Source organism: Poecilia reticulata, chromosome 7 (genome assembly GCF_904066995.2).
Source record: "Poecilia reticulata chromosome 7, P_reticulata-male-v2, whole genome shotgun sequence".
NCBI lineage: Eukaryota > Metazoa > Chordata > Actinopteri > Cyprinodontiformes > Poeciliidae > Poecilia > Poecilia reticulata.
The window spans coordinates 22,419,070-22,431,835 of NC_088836.1; the positions used below are offsets into that span (position 1 = coordinate 22,419,070).

Here is a 12,766-nt window from a genome sequence, read left to right on the forward strand (position 1 = left end):
CCGATCACCCATGAGGGCCGATCACCAATACCGATCACATAATTATTATTTTTTTAATCATAAGCACTACTGGTTACATTATGTGGAAAAAGGAACCATGAATTCACTTTAATTTAGACAAACACTTGTTTTTAATAACTTTTTCCAGGAACAAAACAAAACAGGCATTGTGTAAAGTAATGGACCAAGGAAATTCCATGTTTCCTGGAAAAAAGGTTATGCAGTGGAAATAAACCAAAAGAGTGTAAAAGTATTCCACTTGTAAATGGGATTCTCCTGCAAAGAGCCAGTGCAAAATCACTTGTAGTAGTGGCCGGCAAACCTGCTGCAAATAATAGCATTTTACATACTTTTTGTAAATGATGTCAAATTGCATAAGTTTTCTTGAAAGGGCAAATATAGTCAGACAGAAAAGTCATGTTTTTTTTAAACTCTTTATTTTTAACTTTTTTTTTCCCCTATAAGAAAATCAACTATGTAACTTAACATAAACAATAAGAAAACTGTTATTTGTGATAACATGACTAGCATTTTTAAAAATATATTTATATATTTTCTTTTGTATTTTCTATAATTTTTTTGTGTTTGTTAAATATAAGGGACCATACTGTCAATGACAATACACCGAGCAGTTATTACAAAAATTTAGTATAATCAAAAATGCTTTATAAGTAGAATAAACATATCTTATGACGGCATTTTCAAATTCAGTTCATAATCATTTGATTTAGCTTAGATATTTTACTTTTGCTCTATCACACCAGCGATTTGATATACCTTCATGCTTTTGTCCATACAAAGTGTACAAGAAAATAACTTTCTCCCAGACACGCTGGCCATAGCAAAACAGCTTTTAACAGAACATGTTTAAGATGCATAACTAAAAGAAAAAAGTATATTGAAACACAATTTAGTGCACGTATAAAAGGAGTAGTCTCAGATGGAGCGTTGCTCCGGGGTGCGATTCAGTGTCGCTGCATGGCCTGCAGTAAATGATGTTCCAGTTCATTTGAAGCCAAGCAGCAAGCTATGATTAAACGAGTGAGGCTGCTGCATTCCTGCAGTCGTGTCCGGTTGCACTTACTCCTGCAGAAAGGCAGATTGATAATTTCTGAGTCAGCATTTTCCTTGCTCGGTGTGCCCTCTGTTCTTTTCCACCCTCACAACAGGAAACAGGCTGTCCTCATAGCAACAGATTATGTATCTGAGGTAGAGGAAACGGGGAATAAATATACCCGCCCCTGTGGGGCAGGGTGATGTCACTGACCCTGCAGGAAAAGGCAGAACTGTAGGATTTAGTTTAAGGAAGTGGGTGGGATAAAGTATTAGTTTTACCACTGCAGCTTTGGCTGCTCCTGGTCCAGCATGGGAGGAAGCAATCACACACCTCGCAGAGGCCTTACCGTGGAATAATGCTTCCATTGGGATTTGGCCTTTCATGCATTAGTTAAAAGGCTTTGGGAATGGACCTCAGTGAGCTTCAGCAGACTGTATTTCTACGCAATGCAGGAGAAAAACTGTTTAATTTAAATTTGAGCTTTAATTTTAGGTGTACATTATAAGCTTTATGGATGAGGGACAAAACAAATAATAAAAACTTTATTTTTGATTAAAAGCAGTAAGCTTGTGAACATAATAGAGAATTCACTGGGTCAAGGCACACGTTTACGTTAGAGGGCAAAGAGCAAATATTGAGAGAGTAGACTGATTCTTATTGAATGCTAATGATGCATTATTTAAAGGGCTTTGGGAATGGACCTCAGTGAGCTTCAGTAGACTGTATTTGGTTGATGTGGTTGTGTCCTATTTTTCTGTTCTTGTATTCAAATACGTTTGTGTGGTATTTCAATTGCAATTCAATTAATTTTCACTTCAGTTTTGCATCAAAACTTACATAAAAAAGAAAGACTAGATTTCAAGTTTTAAAATGATACGGCTGGAGTTCAGAACCATAGAATCTCTCAGGTCACCTGACGAGTGAACAACAGATGTCCGCACAATATGATTGATTTTCAGATCGGTTTAACATCACCCAAACAAGCTGAACGCTGAAGTTAAATAAAAGGTGATTTAACCAGATATTAGTTCAAGTGTGTGTTAGATTAACTTTACTTTTAAAATGACTATTTTAGTATTCTTCTACCACAGGTGTATTTATTGAATTTGATGAATTGTACAATTCATCAAATGAATAGTGAAAAAAGTTTTAAGTGGATCTTGACTATGTGTGCCTCCTTTGGAGATCCACTGTATTTTAAGATGTTTTGACCGGATCTCTCTTGAAAAAGACATTTTAATATCAGTGAGACTTTTACTAAATAAGGCACATAATAAAAGTAGGGGTGCACCGATTTATCAGCGTAGATTTCCTTAAGTTTGGGAGATTAGTGATCAATCAATACTTGCATGTGAAGTCAATATTATCCACCGATAATTACCTTAATTTTATCTGCCTCAGCAATGGTGTAAAAATCAGCCACTGTCCTCTTCTGCTCTCCTGCAAGAGAGGTTTGAGTGATGGGCCGGCCCACCTCATCATGCCTGCACATTTGCAGTCAACAATAGTACTGTTGCCAAATCAGCGACTTTCTTGCTATATGTAATGACATTTAAGACACAAAAAAATGATATCAGCTAAAATCAGAATCGGCAGGTCAGGATTTTTAAAGATTGGCGATCGGAGATAAACCAGAGAACTGCAGTAGGTGTACCCCTAAATAAAAGATGCATTTATTTGGCTCCAAGTTTAGAAAAAAAAGGAACATTTGTTTTAACATCTTAATTAAAAAAAATAAATAAAAAGTATGCAAAACTGAATTTTTATTGATGATATGTCTGTGTTTGCTTTGGGCTGGCCTTGAAGTGGCCAAGAAGGTTTGAACTTATCAAGCAGCAGCTCAGATGGGCACAAAGTGACGTTCCACATGAATAACAGTGACTGATGATACGTCATGCTGTGTACGCTGCAGCAGACACTCCATCTGTCTTCTGTGGAAGTGGGACCCTCGTTGCAGCGTCAGCATACTAAAACAAATTGTAACGTAAACAGCTTTGGTGATTGTGGTAATATTAATAGTGGTGATAGTAGCCTGAAGAGGTTTTTTTTTGTTGTTGTTTCAGAATGTAATAACTCCTTCCATTTGTGGTTTGCATATAAATGAGTGGGTGGAGGTAGAGGAAACGGTTTAAAAGATGGGTGTATCATTCAACAACTGTTTAGTGATTAGTTTGAGTTTTTCCTTTTTTTTCCCCTGTAATGTGTTTTTTACACTGCAGTCAATAGCTTGAGTAATTGCTGTTGTGAGTGAACCGCAGAGTGAATCAGTGAATCTCATCCACCCACTGTGTTTCACTGACACTTCTGCAACCTTCACCTGAACTACTTTCTACAATCTCAACATTACAATTTGCACAAAGAAAAACAGCTAATACCATGTTTTTGTTGTGCTTTGTGGGAATTATTAAAAGACGATTAGGGTCAGACAATTGTAAACAAATGTTTCTAAAATAGAAATGCGGTTGCAGATGGCTGTTATGTCCTGAACAGTGCAACATTTCTGCACGCAGCCTACAGTATTTAAAAAGTCCACACAAAGTCAAGTCTGTGTGGACTTTACTTCACTGTTTTCCTCCAAAGTGAGAGGAGCCAACAAAGCGGCTCATAAATTTGGCCTGACGCAGCCATGCAGTTGCTTTATTGCTCCTCAGTGCTATGGTTTGAAGAACAGGCCGCACATTTTATTTCTGCATGGTGAGGAGTACGTTCCCTTTCTAGTGCAGTCATCTCGACTGCAGTGGACCCCTAAACTTTGCAGCAAAAATTGAGGACTAATTGTGTGTAACAGAAAATCTGATGATAGTTATAGGTGCCGAAGGTAAAAAAAGAAAAAAGAGAGAAAAACTTTTAAGCACATTCAGTCAACTCTTTACTAAAACCTCAAAATTTAAAGTTAAGCAATATAGGCAAAACAAATTGTGTTTTGATTGATTGATTTTTATTTAAATGGGACGGTGCATTGTCGTCGTAAATATACCGGATTTAGCAAAATGCTCATTTCCGTCCATAGTCCCATAAAACCAGATGCACCAGATGCAATCATACAGTTTCATACATAAAAAATACAGCAAAAACAAACTATATAGTCAGGAAGCCCTATTTTAAGAGGCTTATATGAAAATATATATATTTTTGTTTTTAAAAACTGTCAAAAATAAAAACTCAAAATTCTTTAAAGATACCTATCTTTCAGTGATCACATTGCCGATAACTAATGAACCGTACTTTAAGCTGGTAACAGGCAGTGTGTTCCTGCGCTGATATCCTTTAATTGATAGAACAATTTCTGTGAGAACGAAGACTTTCTAAACTGAACCTCATGTCCCTGGAGGTCGACCTAGTGCTTTGTAAACCTTTTTGCTTTTTAATAAAATCCTCTACAGGTGGTGGGACCTTACACACAGAAGGCTTATCTTATTTATACATAAGAAAATATTAAATTTTCAGTTATCTGCTGTCTTTAGTCGCTATTTAACGCAATTACACAGTTATATGTATACGAATAACAAGCCACAAAACAAGATTTGTTGGTTCCACATCTCTGATGTTAATATCCATTTTGAAGGTGCTCTGTTGGACTGAGGTCTGGTCAGTAACTCATTGTTATATTCTACAAACCAGTTTGGAAGGATTTAAGTTTGTAGTCATGGTGCGTTACTGCAGGAACAAGCCATCAGAAGATGGGTATAGTGTGGTCATGAAAGAATAGACATGGTCAGCAACAATACTCAGCTGTGGTTCTCAGTATAAAGCCAAGAAAGCGTCTCTCTTGCTGTTACACCACCAGCTCCATGCCGAGCCCTTTATACAAGGCAAGATATCTTTTTCAGCTTATTCTGTGTAGACTTGTATGTGAAATTCCTTTTAGATCAGCAGGTTCTGAAATACCCAGATCAGACTCTGTCAATGGCAACAAAAGCCCCAAAGTAACTACAATCCCATTTCATTTTGATTTTGATGCTCAGTTTGACCTCTGGGGGTCATTTTTATCGTTTCTAGAGTCCTAAATACGTTTAGTTGCTCCCAAGTGATTGGCTAATTCACTCTTTTGCATTAACAAGATGTACCTAAAAATTGCTTAACATGTTTAACTTGTAAATCTGACTTCCATATTTCATTGTGGGATTGTAAATTTCTAAAATCTCTCAGGATTTCAGTTGCAGTTCCACACTGCTTAACTCGATCTCATCTCTGACATCACTGAATCAAATTATTTAATTTATTTTTTGTAGCATCTAAAGCTAAAGCTTTACTGTGGAAATATTTTTCTAGTTTCAATTTGTTTAAACAAAACTAACAATTTTTTTTCTTCCCTGCCTTACAGATTGGAGTTTGACCCCACCAGAATGGTCAGGTAGGTCAAGCTGCTTCTTGTGATTCCAGTTTTTATGATCAGTAGTAGACTTCTGCAGATTTCTTTTTTTCCATTACAACAGCATTTTGCTTTGGACATCCTTGACACAATATTGGGATTGGGTTTCAAAAATCTCAAGCTGTGGCTGTGTAAAAGTAAACAACAGTAATCAGAACACTATTTGGGGTGATATCGTTTCTTTTCTCTGAAGGACAAGCACAGACTTGTACGACAGAGAAAGAACTCGTCACTTTTGTTTGTGTTGCCGACTGGTAGATTTTACAGAGTGAAGAGAAAATTATGGGATTTTTTTTTTTCTTTTTCATCAAGGCCCTTTGTCTTTGTTTTTACTTGTTGGCAGTAGGAGTGGTTTTGCTGCCACAGTTTTGAAGTAAACCGATCTTTACTGGAAACATAACTGAGGAGTATAAGCCATGTGCAGGGAGTAGATGGGTTTTGCTCAGTGGTAAACACACTCCTTATCAGCTGTTTTTCTTCAAGCATCCTCCACCTCAGACAACCTCAGACTGCTATGTGTTCATAGCCAAAGGCAGTCTAAGTACGTTAGAAAGGGTGTCACACAAACTGTCTGCTGTTTTAGGAGAAAAAAAACCCAAAAACGTTTCAGGTCTGTTCTGCAGCCTAGGCTCTCCCTGCTGTATTCCTCCTCAATAATTCCTGCTTTAAAACTCGTCTGTTTATGTTCTGTCATGCAGCAGACTGGCAACATTGCCTGTTACAACAATTTAAAGAAATAAATGCAATGTGGATAAAGAAAGTCAGCTGAAAAGTCAGTTCTCAGTCTGCACTATTCATAATAAATTCACAGCTATTGTTAATATTATTGATTTATACTACAGAAGATCAGATGCACATCAATGTTAATTCTTTGTAGGTAGTTGCATACACAAACTGTTTTGTAAAGTTATATCTAACAGTATTTATTGAAGCTGATGCACAATAACAGGGTTACATGCAAAAACCTGGAAGAAATTATTCTTGAAAGTTACTTATTTACCTTTATGTACAGTTCTGATCAAACATTACAGCCCAGTCATCATCGACGTTATTTTGGGCTTTTCACAATGTATTAAACTAGGTCCTTGGGAGGTACCAACCCTGCAGTGTCCTGACTTCACCCAGGTGCTCCACGTTGAATTTGATGCATATTTTCTGCAATTCACACAGCTTCAAATTTTTTAAATGCTGGTTTGAATATATTTAGCCCCAATGAATGAATGTGTATCACTTAGCAAGTTGTGCCTCGACCAAAAGCTCTTTCAAACCTCAAACAATTTTTTTGCATATTTCTGGCTGACGCAGCTCTTAAGCGTAGCCTATTCATTTTAGTGTTGAGGTTTATCCCAGAAGCTTACTTTTAGCCTCATTTATTTATGTCCAAGACCAACTTTGATGTGCTAGCGAGCATTGTTCTGCCAAAACACCAAATCGTGTCAAAGTTTCACTCCTCCAAATCAAACCGTCACCTCAGGTGAAAGGAAATTGGTGAGGATGTTTACGAATAATCCAGGAACCCAGACTCAAGTGCCTCATAAACTGGAAGCTGCTGAAGCAGAAGTGTCGCTGTCCACCGTGAAGCAAGTTTAAAATCAATATGGACTGAGACTCTGCTGACCAACAAATAAGCCCCTTTTCCAAAATCGACACCTTCAAGCTCTGCTGAAATTTGCAGACCATAAAACTGGGAGGTTTTATGGTCAAAGGAGACAAAGATTGAGCTGTTCGGCCCCAAAACAAGAAGAATGTTTGGAGGAGGCATGAATAGACTATTCCAGCAAAGGACACTCACAATGTATTAAAAGCATAGCAGTAATAACGTCTATTTTGGTGGTGATATTTCATCAAGTGGAATATTAAAGAAGGCGGGCTGCCTTACATGCACAAAGTTATTTGGATGTCTCAAGAAGATCCCATGCAAATAGATTGAACAACATAAAAGACTAACAAGCTATAGGAATGGTCTAAACTAGTCTAAACCAGTTCAGTATATATGTCTAAACTGGTATCAATGTTCTGAAGCTGTACTCATACCACTAACCCAACCAACTGGACAGATCTCTATCGATTCTCATGAGATGGTTAGTCAAATGTCCAGGTTGAGATATGCAAGGACTGTGCAACAAGTGGGTGATTTCACGGCAACTTCTTGAGGGATGTAAAACCAAATATAAATTCTCGGAAAAGCATTTAACTAAAACATTATGTATAACTTTGAAACATAAACGTAGCCCTAATTACAATATAACAATTGAGGATTTTTAGCAACACAATTTCACACAAAGTTCAGCAGCATTTGAGCAAGACCATATTTCTGAAATACTAAATAATCTAATGTTATTTGACTCCGGTGTAGTTGGCCTGTTAAGCTCAAACACCTGTGAATCAATTTGTTTTGTAACTAGTGCTGGAATATATTGTACTCTGCAGCTCCCAGCATTAATAATAGAGGCCTGATATAAAATATTTATTGGAAAAAAGTGATCACAGACAGGAAAGTATGTTTTACAGAGTGCTAAAAATGTAGAATATTGCTTTAACTATATTCAAACAGATGCATCTATGCATTTTTATTTGTGAGTTGGTGTGGGAATTGAAACCAAGACACAGACGGAACGCTAGGGGAAACAGAACTTCGATTTGATGTGGTTGGAAACCAAATGGCCTCTGCATTCTTAGATGTTGTGCTTTTATTACATTTCCTCAATTAGTACTGAGCTCACAACCCAAGATGACATTCTCATTCTGTAAAAAGAACGATGGATAAGTGTAACCTTTTTGCTTTTACAGCAGACCCATCAGGTGTAGATGCGGCTTAATGCGAAACAAGAGGTGATGTAATCTGAAGACAGTTTGATAAATAGAACAGACAAGAAAATAGGTGTGCCAGTGCAGCCAGGGCTTCATTAGACATCACAGTTCTTTAGCTTCAAAAGTAGACCTGGCCGAGTATGGCCACTGAGAGCTGTTTTATGGATGCGAAATAGAACAGCAAAGTGGCTTCACATCAAAGCCTCATTCATTATCATCATCCTGTGAAAAGCAGGCATATGTTTTGATGAACAACCTCTTACAAAAATCCATGAATGAGTTGTGTTCCAGCAGCGTGCTCTGCTGTTTATTTTGGAACAGCGGAAAGATGAAAGTTTTTTCTTTTCTTTTTTTTTTTTTACTTACATCAACATGTTTACATTTTCTTAACAGTTCTGATATTCACAGCTCTGACATGTTGAGGCATCAGCAAGTGTTCACTGGTGTGTTACAGCTGAGTGGATGTCTATTGTTGTTGCAAGTGTTTGATTATGTTATGTACATTTACATAGTGGCCCAGTTGGTAGAGCTGTTGCCTTGCAGCAAGAAGGTTCTGGGTTCAATTCCCAGCCTGGGGTCTTTCTGCATGGAGTTTGCATGTTCTCCCTGTGCATGGTGGGTTCTCTCTGGGTACTCTGGCTTCCTCCCACAGTCAAAAACATGACTGTCAGGTTAATTGGTCTCTCTAAATTCTCCCTAGGTGTGAGTGTGTGTGTGCATGGTTGTTTGTCCTGTGTGTCTCTGTGTTGCCCTGCGACAGACTGGCGACCTGTCCAGGATGTACCCCGCCTCTCGCCCCAAACTTTAGCTGGAGATGGGCACCAGCAACCCTCACTACCCCACTAAGGGACAAGGGTGTAAGAAAATGGATGGATGGATGGACATCTATATTAACTTATAGGAGCTACAAATCATAAAAAAAGTCATATTTAGTTTGTAAAATTTGGATTCAAAAATGTAAGTTGAACCAAAAATTGACAAATGGTGCAAATAGAGCAACAAACATCAAGTAGTATCTCTTTTCTGAAACTGAAAAATCATGGCTTTTGTCAGCAGTTTATTTTGTCAGTCACTTCCTTTGGTTTTATATTCCTTTTCATGAGCGGAATAAATGACCTTAACTGCACAATTATCCCAAACACACATCTAAACAGATTTTGGACTGAGAAAAGTGAAGCTTATGAAATGGCTCTTCTGAAGTCCCAACCTCAAAATGCTTGTAAAGGCTTGTTTGATGTTCTTAAAAGTGTCAGGTTGAGGTGCAGCTTGCTAATGGGGGGATTTAAACTAGATGTTTACATTCTGCATGTAAAGTTTATACTATTACCTTGTCATAAAGTTTGGCCATGTAGCTTAAACTTTTTGGTGACCTTCTGTAACCAAATTTTTTCTGCGTATTGCTCGTTATAAGTGAAGCGTTTGCCTGTGACAAAGTTTGTCTTTGGAGATGGACAATTTCTCTGTTTGTCCGACAAGAACGATCAACAACAACAACAAAAAACAACAACAAACACATAGCCCACTCAAAGTCCAAAGTAAAAATAAATAAAAATTTTATGCAACAAAACTACAGTCAGTCCTTGTTGCTTCACAGTAATAAAGTCACTCAAATATTCACATTATGTGTATACGTGTATATACAGTGTTTGCAAAAATACCTTGGACATTGCAAACATGAATTAATACAGTCAGACAAAAAATTGTCAGACATGTTGACTTCTCCTCTAACACAGCAAACATATGTTTTTGAATTGTCTGAGTACCCATAGAGAACCCACGCATGCACGGGGAAAGCATGCAGACTCCATGCATAAAGACCTCAACCCAGATTTAAACCTAGACTTTCTTGCTCAAAGGCAATCGTGCTACCAGGATGTTAGCATGATTTATGTTTCACTGGAAATGTTCCAGTGAAACATAAAAACTACTATGAAAGATCTCTGTTTGTTTTGATAACAAAATCATCATTTTACAGTTCAGTATATGCTTTCATAATTAGTATGTAACATGTCCTAAATAACTCTCTTTTGATAAGAATAGTGTGTAAATCTGCTGTTGCATCTGTTTGGGAAGCATCACAGTTACCTGTCATTGTGATTTTCTCCATATTTTTTGCTGTTCCTTGTTTGTCACCTGAACCGACAGCAGGATAAACTGAACTGTCATAACAGCAATCCGCTGACAACACACAGTTGCTTACATCTCACACCTTGTTAATATGCTACAGCATGACACCAGTGAGACTGGCAGTTTTTAAGAAAATTTCTGTGCAACATGGCTCGGTAGGTTTCATTATCATTAATAATGCAGAAGCCTCTGAACTTGGCACTGGCGCTATAAATAAATAAGGCACGATCCTGCAGGATTGCTTTGCACTGGTTTGGAGGAGGTTTTTGTTGGGGCTGGGGGGGGAGAAGTCTGCAATGCTGCCTATACTGTCCACCACACTCCGTGGTTAATGAGAGAGGATTACCGACATGGTTGTGTTTAATTGGTCTGCTGTTGTGAAATCAGAATGGATGGCTTTATTCAGACGTGATTAGACGTTGGCTGAGATATTCAGGCAGGGGATCAACAGCTTCACAGTGACCTGCTTTCACTGGATTGTTCCTCGGTGAATGTTCCCACACTGCCGCTCCTCCTCGTGCCCTTTTCACTCATTCATAAAAGCGTAGCTGCTGAGCTTTGGGATGGATGGCAGTTGTATTTGACAAGAGTATGAAAGAAAAATGATGGCTAATTGAAATTTCATATTTATTAGAATCGACTCCAAGTAAGACCGGGGGATCTTGTGAGAGACTCTAGCACAGTGATTGACTGCATGCATTGTAGAAAAACCTTGGACTGTGGCTTTTATTTTCCTTTACTCCTCCGCCGAGACTTGGAGAAAACAGAGAGGCGAGGATTATACAGCTGAACCATTATTATATAGATGACAGTGAAGAGAATAAAGCTCTGCTGAGCTGATGTGTTGGAGGTCCCAACCTCTCTCTTTTAGTGTGTTTCAAAACCACAGCAGCAAAGCACAGTGTGTCCGATCAATTGCATCATTTGCTCTATTCATGGCATTGTTGTCAATGGAATGTGAGATAATTAATGAAGCGGAATATTATGCCAAAGGAATTAATGTAATGCATTTGTAAAAGGGAAGCAGAGAGGATCCACACTTGCAGTTTCTTTTCAAGGTAATTTAGTGTAGGAAAACCCTTGGAGCAGCAGTTTTCAGCAGCTGAGGAAGCGTTTCTAAAACGACACACGGTGTGGACCAAACGGCGCTTAGTTCACAAAGATATCTAACCTTAAAAAGTCCTTTGATGTAGTGACAGAATAGCTGAGCTGATATTTATCTTCAGGGACAGGAAGTGACGGTGCTGTGTTTCAACACCTGCTGTAGAGCTGTCTAACACCCAAAGCAGGAGTAGTCCTCAGGGATCACTGAAACCCGTCCTCTGCTGCCGACAAATACTCAACTTTGGTATCTAGGGCTCCAACTGTGTCCTTTGTCTCTGCCCTTGACAAGGCTAGAAGTCCCTTTTGACAAGCAACCTCAATTTTGGGCATTGTTTTCCAAATGTGTGACTAAATAGATTGCCCTAATTCAATACAGTTCATTTTAATCCACCTTAAAATGATTTTATTACTCTGAAACGGGAATTAGGTTTGGATTTTAGAGATTTTGATTTTCCTTGCTAGAGAACAAGAAACTGTATATGTGTAGTTAAAGGATATCCTTGTTTCCTGACCATTTGCTGCTTTGTGTAAAGACTAATATTTCAAAATGAATTCTGAGCTCAACAGGAAGCCGGTGTGAAGAATTTAGAACGGGGGTTATATGATCTCGCTTACTGGAACGTGTCACTGACCTTGCTTCGGCAAAGGAGAAACTTTCTACAGTTAGATAAACGAGGCATCACAATGCTCTGAACATTTTTAAGTGAATGATGAAAGACCAGGAGATTCATTTTATGTGCAAGTCCAGTGAATGAAAATTTAGTCAAGGTTATAAATGTTGGATTTCATTAATTACTTAACTGATGTATGTGGATATTCTAGGTGTTTCTATAATCATTGTTTCTGGAAATTGTAAGCCAGGTAGGTTTTTCATGGATAACATTCCTCTCTCCATGTCAGTGTACACAAGCTCCTTTTTAGCTCAGCTGAACAGCCATGTTTCACTCAAAGTTGTAAAATTTTTACTATGGCCTCTTAAACGGCGTCAGTGCACGTTTGTAATCCAGTAGCACAGCACATTATATCAAGTCTCAATCCTCAGTGTATTTATATTACATTTCAAGTGGCACACATCCAAACTGCGTGCCAAAATTTTTCTGGTTGAGTGGACTTTCCCTGCCCTCTATGCCAGCACGATCACAAAAATCTGGATTGCAAGGATCCGTAATGAATCTTAGTGGGTAGGTACAAATGATAAAGGACTGTCTAGCAGACAGTAGAGCAGAGCAGGAGGTATGCATTAGGCCCAACACAGTCAATCAATTTAGATAGCATTTTATGCTAATGTGTTTTAG

At 38.1% G+C, this 12,766-nt stretch overlaps 1 protein-coding gene across 3 annotated transcripts in view; it reads left to right on the forward strand.

Annotated features, from left to right (window-relative positions):
- iqsec1a (IQ motif and Sec7 domain ArfGEF 1a) overlaps positions 1-12,766 on the forward strand; it is a 130,418-nt gene that overhangs the window by 24,934 nt on the left and 92,718 nt on the right. For all 3 annotated transcript variants that reach the window (XM_008414098.3, XM_008414093.3, XM_008414099.3), the window contains exon 2: positions 5,382-5,411. In XM_008414098.3, the coding sequence (XP_008412320.1) occupies positions 5,382-5,411 (30 nt within the window). The remainder of the gene's footprint in view (positions 1-5,381; positions 5,412-12,766) is intronic.